General features: G+C 35.6%; 1 protein-coding gene across 3 annotated transcripts; it reads right to left on the bottom strand.

Annotated features, from left to right (window-relative positions):
* Positions 1 to 1183: 1183 nt before the first annotated feature.
* On the bottom strand, positions 1184 to 10210 carry LOC113740354 (probable aldehyde dehydrogenase). Of its 3 annotated transcripts, XM_027267959.2 has the most exons (16): positions 9982 to 10210; positions 8794 to 8876; positions 8488 to 8591; positions 8115 to 8182; positions 7849 to 7906; positions 7634 to 7747; positions 7145 to 7228; positions 6084 to 6188; positions 5596 to 5709; positions 5077 to 5208; positions 4891 to 4980; positions 4683 to 4772; positions 3549 to 3758; positions 3288 to 3398; positions 1657 to 1736; positions 1184 to 1560 (listed from the first exon to the last, which is right to left on the bottom strand). In XM_027267959.2, the coding sequence occupies exons 1-16, from the start codon at positions 10065 to 10067 to the stop codon at positions 1422 to 1424; spliced, it is 1668 nt and encodes a 555-aa protein (XP_027123760.1). In that variant the 5' UTR covers positions 10068 to 10210; the 3' UTR covers positions 1184 to 1421. The 3 variants fall into 3 exon arrangements, with proteins under 3 accessions (XP_027123760.1, XP_027123762.1, XP_071902446.1); XM_027267961.2 differs by lacking the exon at positions 8115 to 8182 and having other exon boundaries at positions 8488 to 8586; positions 9982 to 10076; XM_072046345.1 differs by lacking the exons at positions 8115 to 8182; positions 9982 to 10210 and having other exon boundaries at positions 8794 to 8878.
* Positions 10211 to 18745: the final 8535 nt, after the last annotated feature.

The raw sequence follows: 18745 nt of genomic DNA, 5'->3' as shown, positions 1-18745 counted from the left end.
GTTTACACTATTTGTGAGCTTATACTATTATTTGTGATTTTTTTTATAACTAATAATTGCAGTTATGTTTTTTTAAAAATTATTATCCTTTTTTCTATTTTTCTAGCTTTTATGCAAATTTGTTTATTTTTTTTTCTATAATATAACTCACAACAAATAAGTCAAACTTGTACATACTATATATTTTATTCTATTTGGGCATCTGAATATTGATTAAACCAAATGTTTGGAAAACTAATAGACATTTCATTCTAACCTGGTTACCAATCACTAGAATTACATATTTTTTTTTCTGTTTTTAGAGGAAAAATATTTTGGGTGGAAGTACCAAAAGTAGTTAATACTAGTACAAAATAACAAAAGCTACATTCTTTGTGCCTGCAAAATTTTTTTTTTTTAAAATTACTCAAGTTAGTGGTGTTATTGGAGACTTCAGTGGATTTGTACTCATTATGAGTGTCTTATGATTTGTATTTTCTATTTTTTTTTTAAGAGGATGATGCCATTTCATCTTTATTGTGTGGGTAAAAAAGAAAATTCATAAATGTAATAACAAAATTTAACACCACAAGTCTTTTTTTTTTTTTTTTTTATAGAATGATAGCCATCTCGATAGAAAGATTGTCCATCTTTTGCACCAAAAAAAAAAAACAAAAAAGAAAGAAAATTCACGACGAATTTTTTTATATAGATTTTTTGGTGTGTTTAATGATAAAAAAAAAAGTCAAAGTTTTCACATGCTTGAGAGCCTGCTTGTTGGTAGGGAAACTCGCTTTCACAGCCCTAGTCACGTAGAGGGCACATGAGTAGGGATGGTAATTTTCAACATGATCTGAAAACACGACATGAACTTAACATGAAATGAATGAATTTGACTTGAAACTTCATGGGTTTGAGTTAGAATCGAGTCACGTAGAGGGCACTGGGGCGCGGTCGGTCAGTCTTATTGCAGTAACTTGCCTTGAGGAATATGCTGCACCATTAGAGAGTTTGTTCACTGCAGGTGATCATTCGAATGTATCTGCATCAAGTATTACCTCTTTTTTTTTTTGGGATGTTCTGTTATGGCTTCAAGTAACTGAACCGAGCTATACATCTGATCAGCTTGAAAATCTAAAATCCCTTTTTTGCCTATGAAGCAAGAGTGTTTGGTACTGATGCATGAAAACATGGTCAAAGCAAATGTCAAAAGTAACTGCAGCAGGATATGTCATATCTAAGCCAAAGAAACACAACTGGACTACATTGTGTGATCTGTGAATTCTGCAATTTATTCCCAAACCAGCATAGCCAAATAAACAGATCAAGACTCGAGGGAAAATTTTTCTTCTCGATAACTATTGCATTGTGTCTTAAAAGGTCACCACACCGCATAATCACTTGTTAATACTCAACATTTGGCATTTGAGACAGAGTGATCCTCAAGTAGAACGAGGAATCTGCCAATTCTGTGCTATCGGGCCAACATCATAGATAATTTCCCTATGGCAAGACCAGACGAGCTTTATTGCTTCCGGTGTCCCTATGCCTGCCCCTCTTGGATCTCCAGCAGGACCAAACCTGCAGTTAGCAACCATTTTAGCATATGAAAGAACTAGAACGGAGCTTTAATGCATATAAGCAACTGTAGTATTTCACTGTATAGTTTCCGCTTACCAATGATTTTGTGGAGCCCCTGTGGTTCTTGCTCTCAATCCGACATAAGTGGTTCCATTCACAGACTTTCCAATCACTTCCTGCAATAGAGGTTATATTATAGTATTCATCTTTTATAAGCAAATGGAAGATCAACAGGAATTCACAAAATTGCATTCCAGTTGGTTCAGTATGCTATTCCTAGCGATTGACGCCATTATATATAGTCAAGATTCAGATAGACACTTTTAACAATGCATAATTTTTCCGGGATTGGATAGACAAATGTGAAAATTTTTTATAGGAACGTGGTAAAAATTGACTGAAACAACCTACTGGAAGTAAAATGGACCTCGTTAAAATTTTTCAGTGGTAATAGTTCTAAAGCATGCCTAGGCTTTTATGACTAAACGTGCAACTGCAGCAATCTTTCTCCCACTCTTGTGGTCCTACATTGATGGGATATCTATGCCTATTGACCATTAGTTAACAATTTTGAAGATACTTCTGCTCAGCTGATTTTGAGGATTCGCTTGAATCCATTTAACGCAGGCTCTTTGTGTCAACCAAAACACAACTTTTGCAGCACTCTGCAAGTTCAGAATCCATCCACATCACCATGAAAGGTGCTGACCCGAAACACCTATTTGTAACTTTTGACCGTTTCCATTTCTCATCAAATTTAGGTTAACAAGAAAATACACATGCTCTTTGATCAAGGGATTATAATATTTACGTCAGACAAACAAGTTTAATTTACATTTTGGTTAACAAGAAAATGCACTTTCTCTTTGATCAAGGGGTTATAACATTTACAGGAGACTCTAAAACATCTAAATAAGTTTAATTTACATTTGGTTTGTTCCTTACACATCGAATCCCCATCAGCATTACTGATTCTGAAAGCAAACGCATAATGCAGGCTGTTCCCTTGATTCAATGATAGAACAGTAAAAATACAGAATATGTGGGTTTATATGCAAGCTTGAGGCACCTTTCTCTACTCTTTCTCCTAGTTTCATTTTCCAACCAAAAAATATGAACTTTCCAAACATGTGACTCTAACAAGCCCAACCTGTGTCCAGAGTTTGACTTATATAATGGCTTCCATGAGGATAAATATGCTCTGTACATGTCCAAATGCATAGGATGACAATTTTCTTCTCAAGTATGTGTGACCAACCATATCCACCACATTGTGTGCAAACTTTTTGCAAACATTAATTTCCATGACAACACAAGTTTAACAGAATTGAGCGCAACCTACATCAGATATCGATCTTGCATCAATTTTATTAAATTATGTTCCTATTCATTTCCCCCAGGTCATAAAAGAAAGAAGTCAATTAAAGTCCAACTTGAGGAAATCTCGGCTTAAAGGTAATTTTCCCCATGTCTCAATACCAAAATCTATGCTATTAGCTATTTAGATCAAGCACTTCAAAATGCCGTTGACAACCATTGCAGCCCAGCATCAAAATCTCAATTCATACATGATTTGCATAATCAGGAAATAAAAAATATTGATTTTTGTGGAACAGATGAAACAGTTGATGAGATAGGGAACAAAGATGTTAATGATAGACATTTGTTTTTAAAGGAAAACACAACTTGAACATTAAAAAGGCAACCAACAAAAAGTTGAAACTTACTTGTAGGAAGAGCACATCATTTGAAACCACTGCAGCTGTTAAATGTGCATGCATTTTTTCAAGGGCATTCAATACCATTGGGAGCTGATTATCTTTGTATTCAGTAACAATCTGAAATAAAATATCACACAAATGATCATATATATCAGTGACAGGGAACGGTCACATAAAAGAACAAGTCATATTCAAACTTTTTCCAGATCTCAATCAGAAAGCTTAGTTGATAAGTACAAGATGCTATTTGTTTGTCATATTTATTACCTGGAATGGACCAAAAATTTCTTTTGTCACCAATTCATAATTGTCGTCCTTAAGTATTTCCTCAAGAGGAACAAACACTGCAGTTGGTTCAATTGCTCCATATATTGCAGGAATAGAATGGTTTGTTAATGCTTTACCACCAAAAAGTAACTTTGATCCCGGTATCTTAAGCAATTTGTTCTTGTGGAGCAACAATGCTTCTGTATTAACCTGCAAAGAATAAAAGGAAATGAGATGATGACATGTAACAATGGCTCATAAACTCCCTGGATGGTCCTTGAAGCCATCACTAACTGGTCCATGGCACTCCATTTAGATAACTTAGTTCATCATTTAGTGTGAATCATCAACCTGATAGCGAGTTGAGATGTTTAATGACAAATAGGTCTTCGAGGGAATGGAAAAGGAAGACAGCTAGACAAGGGCCATGGTCTTTCTTCCATGACATAAGTAACTCATTGTATATGTAGTCATACCTATTCTCCCATATAACTTCAATGGCACAGGTAAGATATTATGTGGAGCATGGAAATGTCACACAAACCCAAGTTGAAATCTTAAAGAACTGAAAAGTTCCTCAATTAAGTGGCTACAAAAAGCTTGTGGAACCTAAATGCTAGTCTGTTTCATTCCCTCCTCCTGCTGACATACATTAGGAGGACCAGGTAAGTCCAAAGTTAATTCTCCCAACAAGCATGCATAGAGGCCAGGTGCTAGAAAGCCTAGAAAACCCGCCAGTCGCTCATTGGTCAAATGAAGCAATTCAACTAGACATAGAACAGAAGTATCTTTGACCCAGAAAAAGAAATGAGCAAGTTCAGTTGCTGAATGACATGGAATTCAGAATAATATGGTATAGTTCGGGAAAACTGTTTTGCAACTGGTAGACTGAAATCTAACAATAGAGAATTTGAACTATTCCTCTTTCCTTTCATGTGTGGTAGGTGCATCTTCAGCAAAATTAGAATTCAATGGATTTCCAGGAACACACAGCAGTCAGGTCATGTTTGGTCAACTTGTTATCTAAATTATAAAAAATAAACACAACTATTAATAATAAAAGTTGCAGAATCTTCCAGAGTCATTTTCACTCTGGAGGCAATTTAGGACAAGAAAGCAAGTCATTGCCCTTACTGTAAGGACAGGGCCAACAGTGAGGTCATCTAGCTCCCTTCTTGCAGCATGTTTTTTTATTGTATCCAGGAGTGGACTTCTACCCCAATTCTGCACCAGCATAACAATGTTTTAATGCATAAAATATTGTTAATCATCAGCTATCTTATAATACAGCATATCAATATCAAACAATGAAAATTTAAAACATCAGGCAGATGTTGCTGACCTCATGCATGAAAAGAATTGATTGAGCTGAACACTTCTGACCGCTACATGCATAAGCATCATGATCACAGACCCAGGCAACATAATCCACCTACCGATATAGCTTAGTTAATATTTGGTGTGAATTTCAACTTGATTATTCATATAGAAAATGTCAAACTTTTTAATGCTGTAAGCTTTCACAAACCTCCTGAACATCAGGCCCAAGGATCTTCCAGTCAAACCCAGCATCCTCCAATTTGATACGACCTTTTAAGTCGACAGCTAATTTTTCAGCTACCCTCGAGCTACCAGTGAACAGAGTCATCCGTGGTTTTGCCTGAAGTAGTTTGGAAGAAGAATTGCCTTTTATGATACTGTAGTCTCTTTTTACCCTATTTCTGCTTTTCTTGTGAAATAAGGCATTATAGGGAATAATCCCTAAAAACAAAATCATTATGCAGAAAAAATGAAGAATAGGAGCTGCATGAGTTTATGTCTGCTAAAGACTAAAACGCTATTCTCAGCACAGAATTGTACCAATTTGGTCCATCAACAAGAAAAGAACTATAGCAGATAATTTGTGATCATGTCAATTCAAACCAAAAAGTTTTTGGGAGAAATGACTGAACTTAAATTTGGCAGCGGATGGTAGAAGAGAAAATTCCATGGTGAGGAGGCAATATCCAAGCAATTTTAGTCATGAAGACACATTAGATAAACTTACCTCAAGAAGAAGCTTGGTCATGGTATTTCCATCACAATTTATGAAGTCAACATCCTCCCTAGGTAAACCACACTCATGGAGAAGTCGCAGCATTTTTTCCATAACAATGGAGACCTATGGAACACAACCAATGATCATAATCGTTCAAAATCTATATGAACCAACCTATGGAAGCATTCTTAACATATATGTTTGTGTTTGCATGCGGCAGAGTACACCCTGCCCAAGCATTTGTGTGAAAGAGAAGATGACTAGATTAAAAAAAGAAAAGGTATAGCAGGAATACAAGAGGAAGAAGTCCCATAAAAGTGACACCTTTAATCAAACTAATTGTCTGTAACATTTAATTTCCGGTACAAGGTTGCTGAACCATTCAAATAACTTCCCTGATTTGTTCGGCAAGATGGAGAATCAATATGCTTCGCCAGTCCTCCAGACTTGATTATAAGGTTAGACTCATTAATTAGTTTGCCTTTTCAAGTACCTACCTTGCTATCAACTTTGAGAACTGGTTTGTTTCCCATATAGAGTGCACCCATCAACTGAAGGACGGGGATCTCTAATGGGAAATTGAATGGAGTAATTATTGCCACCTGCAAAATTATTTCACAAGATTTCAATCAAAAATCCTGAAATAAATACTTAATCATTAAGGAAAAGCAAGAATGATCAGTATCCATGAAATACAGGGATTGGCTGCTTCAAATTCATAGATACACTGCACAGATACAAGGTTTCTTCAGCCATTAAAGATTCAGATTACTATTGATCAAAGAGATGAGTCCAAAGGCCTAATTAATTTTATTTGAATATTCTTGTACAATCATCATTTCATAAAGTGAAGTTATTCATCTTTACTGCTATTCTGCTTCAGTCCTATGTCCTATATTCCTATGGACTTGCTAATATATGTCAGCTACATCAAATTATCATGGTTAATACCTACCCATGTCCTTAACAGGCAATATTCTAAATACAGTAACTAAATAGCTCTTCTAGCACAAGAGGATATCATCTGTTAGCTATAGAGCATATGATGTTCAAATGCAGAAGTTTAGGCGCTCAATTTGCTACATTTTAACTTTTGGATCAAGATCCGGGAGAGGCTTTTTAAGCTCACCTCTTTCTCTTATCAGAAAAATGTCTCCAAACAATTGAAGACATTCAGAAGCACATTTTAAATGGAAGTACTTCTAGCAAGAAACACCATAGTCCAAACTTGCACTTAATAAGGTTACCTGCAACTCATACTCCAGCAATCGAATGCATATCTTTAAAACAGAAAAATTACAACAAAACTTCAACAAAACTTTGGGCCCACTCATAGTCTACCGAAGGCACCTAACTAATTAGTTGTCTTTAACTTAGCTAAAACATTCAACTTCAGGTATATGGAATGTAACCATAATCTATTTATTTTGAAGATTAGGTGAACCATCTGCTCGTTAATTGAAAGACATCAATTTTGGTGTCACTAAATGTGACTTCTGCATACTATTTATTATCCATCCCACACATCAGAATAAAGAGCCTGTAATAAGTATCTTACAGGACCATAAGGCCATCGAAAGCCATGGCTTTGCTGACCAAGATGATTTCCAGGTACAGCAAAAGACCTTGCAAGGAAACGAACCTGTCAATGTGCACAGATGGAATATAAGATACAAAATTGGCTCAAAAAAAAAAAAAGAAAAGAAAAGGATACAAAATTGAAAGTACTAAATGAAGTCAGACACAGAAGTAGCTTAATAAAAACATTTGAAGACCAATTTATTTATTCAGTTACAGAAAATATGCATCACGAGTGTACTCATAAAAACATATTGAAAAGATATAGACACGCACACACACAGAGGCTAAATAATTGCAAGAAAATAAATTACTCAACAAATTAAGATCTTTTATCAGGCCAATCTAGTTACCAACTGGACATTGAAAATACTTCACAGTCAAATCAAAATAGCTAAAGCCAATTATTATTTATAGGCTAAAAAAATAATAGAAACAAACAAGCTGCGGTGTTAAACATCTCCAGTACCTGATCACCTGAAAAGTTTTCCAGAAACTTCTGTGTAACGTAAACCTCACCGTAAGCCTGCTGATAACTTTTTGGAGACACCCTTTGAATTAACTTAGTGAAGAAGTCAGATATCTAAGACAATATGTAACAAAACAAATTAAGATCCAGAAAGCCAAACATTTGATAAGATGATCAGTTAACAGCATAACATTTTTGTCTCCATAATTTAATACCTTGGGCAGAGAGAGCAAGTGAGCTGCTTTTGCAGATATGTCCCCCAACATAAGATACCTGAAATAAACACTCCTCTTAACATCTTTTTGACTTTCTTACAAGTGAATAAAACATTACCAAACTAACTTCCAGTACGGAGATTAGTATGAGATATTATTTATTCGATGTCGAATAAGCCAAACAAGAGAAGGAATAGGAATAGCAATAAAAGGGGGACGTGTTCCGAGGAAGGCAGGTTAAAAAAATGAACTTTAGGAACTCACACCTCTCTGGTGACTTAAATGGATTATGCAGACCATGTTTAGGGCACTTGTGCAAGCTCTCTATATATGGCTGCAAAAGCATCGGACAGCATGAGACTCTTGCGACAGATGTCCAGTCATAAGCAAATTAGGCAAAGAATGTTGCTTTGGCACTGTAACAATTGGTCATGCCAACTTTACATTCATGAAAAATTGTATCTCAAAGAGTTAAAAAAAAAACATGTGTAGGAATAGAAGAAGCATCCCAGTTTTATCAGTGAAAGGTAAAAAGCAGGGCAAAGATTTTTCACAGGGTATATAGCTATTACTAACAAACAAATTTTCAATTTGAACAGACTGCAGAATGTTGATCTAGTACAATTACGCGTTGCAAACCTGTAACCCTCTTTCATCCACTTCAAAGACTGTGATGAATGGCTCTCCATTCAATGGATCTACTATGGTAGTCCAATTAGAAGGTCTGGTCCAGTTACCCTGCACTAAAGAAGACAACATCCTTCTTCAGGACATTTTATCTTGCAAGAGACTATAGACCCTTTATCAGCCTACAGAATCATTTGAGGGGAACACAAGAATACACAAGCAACAACTTATACGTCTACATTAACTGTTTCAAATCATGAGATAAGACGTATTTTACAAGTTTTCAGTATTACAAGTTGGTAAACCAGTGTTACTTACCCAAGTTCTGTACTGCTGCAGGTTTTGAACCGGATATATCTTCAGCTGTTATTATGGGGTCAAAAGATACAGAGTGGGTTGATCTGCACTTTGCAAAAGTTAATGGTCAGACTCCTAATGAAAAACCACTGAGAAAAACTGGTAAAGTTACCACAGTTTCACTTGCAATTAGAGCAATAAGGAACAATACATTCATTAACGCATCATCTTGTCTGAGTAATTTTCACTAAACTATATGTCATGGCACAAACTTGTTTCACAACCAAACCAAAGTCCTTTTTACCCGTAAAATCTAAAACTAAAGCATCATAACTAACATCATCTTCACAGACAATTGTGTTTTGCAACTTCAAATGCAGCAATACTAGAACAGTAAGCTAGCAGTAGTGATGCACAACAACATTAAGCTATAACTTGTGCAACAGCATAGAAAAACTTAGCAAACTGAGTTACTCACACTTACTAAATGCAACTACAAGACCAAGACAGCTAACATTAGCCATGCATCACCTTATCTGAACACTATTCCAGTTTCACCAAATTGTACTTCAACGAGCTAACATTTCTTAAAACTATTGAACCCGAATCTCATCATGTTTCCCCAAAGATCTAAATCTACATCATCATAGTTCAAAGCTGACAAAATCACATTTTTACTGGCTTATAGTAGATATTATTTCGCATGGAGATCAAGAGGAATGCTGCAACTAGACAAGCATGCAACAACCAAGACGTCAAGCATCACCAATGAAGATAGCATGAAAAAAGTTATCTAAGGTTAAAGTAGATGTTCTTGGCAATTAAGCAATGAAAAAGAAAGAGAAAGCCCATGCGAGCAAATTGAATCGAAAGCTAGAACATGGTTTTGGAATTCAATTAAGCCTACTCAAAACTTTGCTTCTTCAAGTATCTTCATTTCACTAATTTGGGCCTCCTTTTACATAGTAGTGCTCAGTGCAATTATGCCAGGCGGATAATAATCTGATCACCTCTAATGACGAATAAAATTATCAAAAACAATTTATAGCTCTAATTATGCATTTGAAGTCTGATCAAATTTCAAAAAACGAATCACAATCACAGATTCACAGAGATGAAAAGATCCTCGGAAAACCTTCGTGACAAAATTCAACAAAATCAAACACGCAAAAAGCCTCAGCAAAATCCCAATAAAAACATTAACATTACCTAGAAAAACTGAACGTGCTGAACCAATTGAGAGCAATTTGAGAAGCTCTCTTCCTCAATTCCCGGCAACCCTTTAGTCTATACATGATTTCCTTGAAGAAAACAGAATGGAATTCTTTCACTTGACTGAAGTACTAGAAGCCCTTTTAGCAAGAAGAGTGCGGAATGAAAGTGCCACACGTTTTCTATTAGTGCGGCAGGCCAAGCATGGAAGTGTCGTTTTTGGTGTCAGCACTTTTTTATTTGTTTGTCTGTTTGTATCTTTTGTACTTTTAATAGTTTCTTGGGATAGTTTCAGAAACCAGCCTTGAGATTTCTAATAATTTCACTAGCCTCTCCTGAGATTTGTAAAATTATGTTTACCTCCCTTGATAGAATTGTAGGCCCGATTGCTTGCAAAATTAGGTCTAGTTAACTATTAGTAACTAATTAACGAAAATTATTCATTTTATGATGGGTTAATCACAAAAGCTCTCCCTGAGGTATAGCCACTTTTGCACTTTGTTCCCTAACGTTATTTTTTTCTCATTTTATCCCCTAAACCATTAATCAACTCTAATGTTATGTAATAGTGACATCAAAAAGATATTTATACCTCTACGTAAATCCCAAGTATAGCTTGTTTTGTGTTTTATTCCTTAGGGTTAATCATATTTAATCCCCTTAAGGTATACCGTATTTCTCAGTTTACCCCCTAACTTTTAATTTTGCTCACTTAACCCCTTATAGGACAAATTGCCATTGCATTATTTTGACTTTTCATTTATCTTGTTTTCCTTTCTTTTATTTCTTTTTCTCTTTCTTCTTTATTTAATTCTTCCTCTTTCCCATAAAAATCTTCACCTTAATGATTGAAATTAATAAAGAGAAATTGCAGAGATCTATCTTCTCCTTAAATGATTAAAAAAAATATTCAAATCACTTTCCTAAAATACAATTTTTTAAGCCTTTCAATTCTTTTAATTTTGGATTTTCCTCTGTCCTTTCTAGTTTATCATTTTATTCTCGAGAAAATATCTTAAGATGAAATTGTGACTTAATTAATAATCATCAATTGAAATTTGTGACACGTGGCATCATATAAAAAATCAAAATTAGTTTTTGATACTTTTTAAACTTTCACCCAGAAATATGCAATTACAAACTCAAATAAAAAATTTTCGTTGAAATGAAATTTTCTATTGGGAAGGACACAAGAGAGAAGAAAGAGAAAAAGAAATAAAAGAAAGGAAACAATTTCGTTTTATGATATTTTCTTGTGAATAAAATAAAAAACTAGAAAGAAAAGAGGAAACCCCAAAATTAAAAGAATTAAAAGGCTAAAAAAATTATATTTTAGGAAAGTGATTTGAATATTTTTTTTAATCATTTAAGGAGAAAATAGATCTCTGCAATTTCTCTTTTTTAATTTCAATCATTAAAGTGAAGATTTTTGTGGAAAAGAGAAAGAATTAAATAAAGAAGAATGAGAAAAAAAAATAAAAGAAAGGAAAACAAGGTAAATAAAAAGTCAAAATAATTCAAGGGCAATTTTGTTTTAGGGTTAATCGCACTTTATCCCATTTAAGTATAGGCCGTTTCTCACTTTACCCCCCAACGTTTGTTTTTCCTCAGTCTACCCCAAAAACTAACAGTCAACTCTAATGGACATAAACGAAATATTGAAAAGACAATAATATCCTTATGAAAACATTGAACAACCCAAAATACCCATATACGCTGGTTTATGAAATGCAAGTTTCCAAAATTACCCTGAAATAATGGAGGGAAATTTCCCTCCATCTGGCATGGGACAGAAAAAGAAAAAGAAATTAGGGAACAGAACAGACAAAGGTCCCCTTTTGACTATGTCGGGTCACTTTCTCTTCCTTTTTTTCTTTGTCGGGTTACTTACTTTCTCTTCACTGGTGCCCGAAGCCTTAGCAAAACGTCCACTAACAAAATTGAAAATTCTGGTGCAATCTTGAATGAAAAAATGGGTAAGCGATGTGGTTGTTAACAGACGGCAGAATTGAATTTGAAGATTGTGAAAGGAGATTATGAGAGCTTGGGCAGATCTATGAGGTTCGATTTTGCAATTTTTTCTCGATTTTAGAAATTTCTAATTGTTAATCAATTTTATTGCATAGAAACAATGGTATGGGTTTTTTTAATGACTGCATGGGCTTTAATATGTAGACAATTATTTGTTTGAAATCTGTTAGTGTGGTCCCTTAAAGTTCATAACAAGTCATTGTCGGGTTAGGATGGAAAACGATGGGTTTGTCTTTTTTAATTATTAATTTGCTGGATTTTTTGTTTATTTGGATGGTTATATGTTGGCTGTTATATAGACAAACTAGGATTTTTTTATTTTTGTGGGACAATAAAAGATACTTGCTCTGTATTACCTGTGCATGCACTAAAAACAATTACCTTTGTGTGATTACAGAAGAATGGACTTCAAAACCTATGTTTTAGAGGTTCATTACGGAGGCCATTTTGCCTATGTCCCAAATTTACAGTATGTGGGGGGAGAAGTTGCTAATTTTGATGATGTTGACCCTGATTTGATGTCAATTTTTGAGTTAAGAGATGCTTTTAAAGATGCTGGAATATCACATGAAACAGAGGTGTACTATAGGGTTAGGAATCTTGACTTTAAGGTTGGTCTTAAACTGGTAAACAGTGACCAGATTGTTATAGAAATGTTTGAGGCAAATAGAACTCAAAACATCATACAACTTTATGTTGGTGAGATCCCTGAAGAAGATTTGCATGCTGATAGAACTGTTGCAGAGGATAATATTGAGGTTAATGGTAAACAAAATCTAAATCCTAATGCTGATCAACCCCAAAATGATGAGGCCGAAAGTGATGCTTCAGATGCTTCACAGGAAGGTGATAGGGATGGTTGTAGGGAAGTTGAATATGACTCTGACTTTGATTTTTTCCTAGATGGGGATGATTTAAATGATGCATGTGACCCTATAGATGATGTAGAGAGGGATGGTGGTAAAGTAGATTGTCACCTAAAACAGACTGATTATGCTAAGTATGTGGCACTGATTAGTGAAGAATATAATGCATACCTTAACTCCAAAGGTCATGGAAAACTGGTCGATGATGAAGATGTTAGTGATGATGAAATACTTAAACCAGTTTATGATTCAAATGATGAAGGCATGGAGCATGAATTTCCTGAGTTTAACATGGAAAGGGATCTCAAAAATCCTGAATTGACTGTAGGCAGAATTTTTAGCAATATTTATGATTTTAGAGCTGCAGTTAGAATGTATTCAATTTTGAATGGGTTTGAAGTTACCTTCACTAAGAATGACAAAGATAAAGCTGTGGTTATATGTTCAAATAAATGTGGATGGAGAATATATGCTAGTGGCTATAATGGAAGCAAAGTTACACTTCAAGTGAAGTCCATTAAAGGCGTACCTCATAGATGTCCATGGTCTTTCAAGAACAAGAGTGCAAATTCTAGGTGGCTGTCTAGGATGTTTATGGAGGAGATTGCTGACCATCCGGATATGAAAGTAAAAGGGTTCAAGAAGAGCATAAAAAGGAAGTATAACCTGAACTGTACAAACTCTCAAATGTATAGAGCAAGAGAGAAAGCAGAGGAAGCAGTGAAAGGGTCATGTGCAAAGCAGTATGCAAGATTAAGAGACTATTGTGCTACACTTTTACAAAGAAATTCAGGTTCAGTGGCATTTATTGTAACTGAAAAGTCCAATATTTGTAAAAGTCCAATCTTCAAGAGAATGTTTCTGATGTTTACTGCACAAAAAGAAGGTTTTGTAAATGCATGTAGGCCTGTAATAGGACTGGATGCATGTCACCTTAAGGGGATCATGGGAGGACAGCTTATGTCTGCAATTGGTAGGGATGCTAATAACCAGATGTTCCCAATTGCTATGGCACTTGTTGAATCTGAATGCAAAGATAGTTGGGGGTGGTTTTTGGACAGCCTTACTGATGCCATTGGCACTCCAATTGAAAGGGGTTGGGTGTTTCTATCAGATAGACAAAAGGTCAGCACCACTACAATCTGATTTACTTTCCTTTATTCCTCACTCACTCCTTTCACTAATCTGTTATTTATGTTTTTATGTCAGGGATTAATTGATTGCATTGAGAATAAGTATCCTGGAGTGGAGCATCGATTCTGTGTTAGACACATGTATGCTAATTTCAAACTGAAATTCAAGGATAAGCACCTAAGAGATTTAATGTGGGGGGCAGCCAGGGCTTATTTACCCTGTCATTATGAAAGCAAAATGAGAGAGTTACATTTAGTAGCCCCAGAAGCACATGCATGGCTTAGTTCCATACCAGCTAACCTATGGGCCAGACACACCTTTTCTCCAAGGACAAAATGTGACCTTTTAAGTAATAATATATGTGAGAGCTTCAATCAATACATTAAGGAAGCTAGGGAAGAGCCTATTTTGACTATGTTTGAGGCCATTCGAAGACAGATTATGTGCAGATTTCAAGAAAAAAGAGACTGGATTCAGAAGGTGAAGTCTCATATTTGTCCGAGGATCTGTCAGAAAATTGAAGAGAGGAAAAAACAGGTAGCTCAGTTTGATGCACTTGTGTCTACAAGAGAGGTGTATGAGGTGACTGGTATAGTAGGAACCTTTGCTGTTAATGCAGTTCAAAGGTCTTGCACATGTAATGAGTGGGATATGACAGGAATTCCATGTGTCCATGCATGTGCTGGACTTGTGCAAGACAACAAAGATCCATATGCATATGTTGATAATTGCTACTCAGTAGAAACATATGTAAAGGCATATGCTGGTGTTATTATGCCTATGCCAGACCAAACAAATTGGGTGAATGCTAGCAGTGATACACTACTCCCACCTCGTAGGAAGATAGCTCCAGGCAGGCCTAAGAAAGTTAGAAAAAAGGCTCCATTGGAGGACTTACATGTTGGAAAACTATCTAAAGTAGGGCTGCCAATTCACTGCAGTCATTGTGGTCATACTGACCACAATGGCAGAAGTTGCAAGGTCACTGGTTGTTCATTTGTGAGGCAAAGAAAATCAGTGACTGCACAGGTAACTTCAATCAATATATGTTGCTTGGCTTTTTTCTATCTACATCTGACTGTCATTTTTTGATGTATTGCAAGATGCAAGGGCCTACTAAACGAGGGAGAGGAGCTGGTAGAGGCCACTCTACAAATGCTGATGCTGATGTTGAGAGAAATACTGATGCTGATGTTGTGCAAAATGCTGATGTGACTAAATCTATAACTGCAAGAGACCCAACTAGAGCTAAAATGAGAGGTAGAGGTAGGGGCAGGGGTAAGGGTAGGGGTTCAGACCATAACAATGGGCCACTATGTGGCATTGGACTTTGGAATGGTCAAGGGATATCAACAAGTAAAACATATATCCCATTTGAGTCTAGCATGGTGAGTTCCTTTTGTATTTGTATGTAACTAATTTAATTTTAGACACTTGCAATGATTAAAAACTACCTTTATTATGCAGATTCCAAGTACTTCAAAGACTGGCCAGCCCCCTCCAACCCAACTGGTAAGCCTACATTTTAAAACTCTGCATGCATGGCCATTTTATACGTGCTCACTTGTTGTTTCCTATTGATGATACAGTGGACAAGAACACCTACATCTGGTGCCAATTTGAGTTCAACTACTGTTGTTGCTCCCACCAGCGTACCATGTACAAGTTCAAAAGCAACCACTTCAGTAACAACTAAAAGACCAAGAACCAAGTTGGGTGATGCTAAAACTGGAAGTTCTAAAACCAATTCAGGTGCTACTAAAACTGGAACGGTGAGTTCAAGTCTTTTGGCTATGTTTACATGCTACCACCCCTAGTAGTAGTTTGATGCACTAAGATGCCCCTCATCCATGTAGGTTCAAACCAAGAGTATTAGATTTGGAGATGCTGTATTTTCTACCCAAGGATCTTCAACTGCTGCAACAGGACGTTCAACAGTTATGCGCACACCTGAATGTGTTTTGATGTGAAATGGTGTTGCTGTTGCTATTTTTGTCATTACTAGTATTTGAAGTTACCTTTGCAGCAATGTTAGAAATGCTGATGTTGTTTTTCTTCTCCCATTATTTGGACATGTTCTAGAATCATGTTTTGGCTGGGTTCTACTAAAATGGCCTTTGTTTGGGTGGCCATGCAGACACATGCTAAGATGTAATCTGATGTGTAAAATACTTTTAACTTAATATAATTTTCTTTCATACATATTTGCTTACAACTATGGTAGATAAAGCAGATTTTTGTTACTTTTTGGTTCTGAAATAGAGTACATATACAAAATGCTAGCAATCAGAAATGTAATGGCTAGTGTTTTTCTCCATGATGAAAATCGAGCAGCTTTGACCATCATGTATTGTTGCTGTAGCTGTTGGTTTTCAACTTGTAAGACGCAGACTTCTGTTTTTAAGGCTTCATATCTGCTTTTCAATTTCTCATGCTCATTTGCCAATTTTTCATGCTTCCTTTGCAAGTACATTAGTTTCTCCTTTTGCTCCAGCAATCTAGATTGCAGCACTGCACTTACTTCTTTTGTTTGGCTACATACTTCAGGATCTACCCATTCAAAGTGCCCACATGCGTGTCGGTTCTAAATTAAAAAAATAATTAGTTGTTTAAACTCTTTCTAACTAATTCAGGTATAGAGCAAAATTAAAGACAATATTAACAAATTATTAATGAAAAATTCTTACATTGTAATTTGAGCAGCCGTAAAATCTTCTTCCCGGATTTTCAAGTGTCCAAGACGTGCACAATGGTGCCTCTTTACCACATCTACACATTTTTTGGGGTGATCTTCCAACATCATTTGAAGCACTTTGTGACATTTTATGATGCTTTTGGTTGACAAAGAGAAATTTTAGGAACTTTGGAGAGAAATTTTAGAAACTTTGGAACCTTTGAGAATGTATGAGAAAAATTGGGTGCAAAATACCTCCTTTTATAAAGCCCAACCAACCGCTAAAACCAACCAACCAACGGCTCTTTGAGGGAAAAGGTAGGCTAAAAGCATCAGACACCATTGAGGGGCATTGTTGTCTGCTAAAACCAACGGCCCTTTTCGTACGGTAAATTCGAAATCTTAAAGTTTTTAACGGTGCAATTGCTGACGGAAGGGGTAAACTGAGGAAAAACAAACGTTGGGGGGTAAAGTGAGAAACGGCCTATACTTAAATGGGATAAAGTGCGATTAACCCTTTGTTTTATAGGGGGTCAAGTGAGCAAAATTATAGGTTAGGGGGTAAACTGAGAAATGGAATATACTTTAAGGGGATTAAATGTGATTAACCCTATTCCTTAACATAATTTTTTTTAAATTTGTTTGTTTGTTACTAAAATCATTAGTGAATTCCAATATTTGATAACACTTATGACAATTAATATATAAAAAATCAATATCCTTATACTATATAAGATTGAGTTTTGGTCAAAGAATAAGTTGAATTTCAACCGCATAGGTGGGGGCTTTCTGGGAATGTGAAATGTTGTGTATTAGTTTAAAAGCTTTACGTACAAGTTAAAGAAGCATGTATTTGGGTATGTTTACTGAAATGACCCCATTTTAATACATTTAAAGTTGTCATTGATGAGCCATCGGGGTATTGATGGAATGTGTAATTAGTGTGTAATTGTTTTTACATTTTGTACAACCCATATATGCTTGTGTGTTGGTGTAATTACCGGAATATCCCTTAACTACCAATAATTCCCCTTTTCAGCCGCAAATAACCATTTGAGATGTTGCTTTGTCTGGAACATTTGAATAACAATCGGATTTAGGAAATGAGCCAACGATTTCTCTATCAATTGTAGGAACCCATTTCTCTGTCATTTATAATATACATTTATGAGCCACAAACGTTGGTCATTTTATCCCTTTCAGCTTCAGGAATTAATTTTTTCCTTTTTGTCTTTATCTACAACGATTTGCCTCATCATTTTTTCTTCCATCGAGTTGAACTCTAACTATTATTTCGTCATCAATTACACCCAATTCAATTGCCGAACCGTTAGTATCTTAAACAGTTGATTATTAGTTTTTCCCTGTTTGCATTTTAGGATTGGGATAATTCTACCTGACTTTATACTAATCAGCTCAGAATGCTCTTCAGTCCCAGCTACTCCTGGTGGTTCAGCGTGAGGTTAGATTTCACCCCTTCTAATTTTTCAATTCCTCCCTTAATTTTGTCGGTGTGTTCTTAGTACCTACAATTTGCGACTCTTATCGTGTTACCTAGCTGCAGGATAACATTTTTCGCGTTGCCTAACCCCAATTGGTCTGGGTAGGTTATAATCTTATAGGTTTGGAGCAACAACAAGAAAGAGCTCTCGGTGGGGATTCTGGAATAAGATTAGTTTTCTGTGTTGCTCTGCCTTTTTGCATTATCAACGACCTTCAATTTGACACAGTTTTATTGTAACGCTGTGTGAATTGATTGATTATATCGTTTATCTTTTCATACTAAGTTTTATTTCTTCTCACAATGTACTATTATTTGTTCAATAAAAAAACTTCCTTCTCCACAAGCACCAAACACCCACGCGATGCACGGGCACTCCCCTAGTTCTTAACATAATAATAACTAATAATGATTTTATATATATGGTTCTAGTTAAATTTCATTCCATAAATGTACTTCTTTTAGATTGAGAAGAATATCTTGCTAATTTGACTTAATAATGGAAAAAAAGAAAGAAATTTAAAAGAAAGAAAAATTGTTATTAAAAAACTAAAA

The sequence above is a fragment of the Coffea arabica genome, chromosome 4c (genome assembly GCF_036785885.1).
Source record: "Coffea arabica cultivar ET-39 chromosome 4c, Coffea Arabica ET-39 HiFi, whole genome shotgun sequence".
In the NCBI taxonomy this organism is placed as follows: domain Eukaryota; kingdom Viridiplantae; phylum Streptophyta; class Magnoliopsida; order Gentianales; family Rubiaceae; genus Coffea; species Coffea arabica.
This window is presented reverse-complemented; position numbering and strand designations above follow the sequence as displayed.

What these genes read in the sequence shown, in the direction of transcription:
- LOC113740354 (XM_027267959.2), bottom strand. Translation starts at nt 10,067, where the DNA reads ATGTATAGACTAAAGGGTTGCCGGGAATTGAGGAAGAGAGCTTCTCAA. An exon ending in TGGATGAAAGAGGGTTACAG is followed by an intron (nt 8,183 to 8,487) that starts GTTTGCAACGCG and finishes ATGCTTTTGCAG; the next exon opens with CCATATATAGAGAGCTTGCA. An exon ending in CCATTTAAGTCACCAGAGAG is followed by an intron (nt 7,907 to 8,114) that starts GTGTGAGTTCCT and finishes TGTTTATTTCAG; the next exon opens with GTATCTTATGTTGGGGGACA.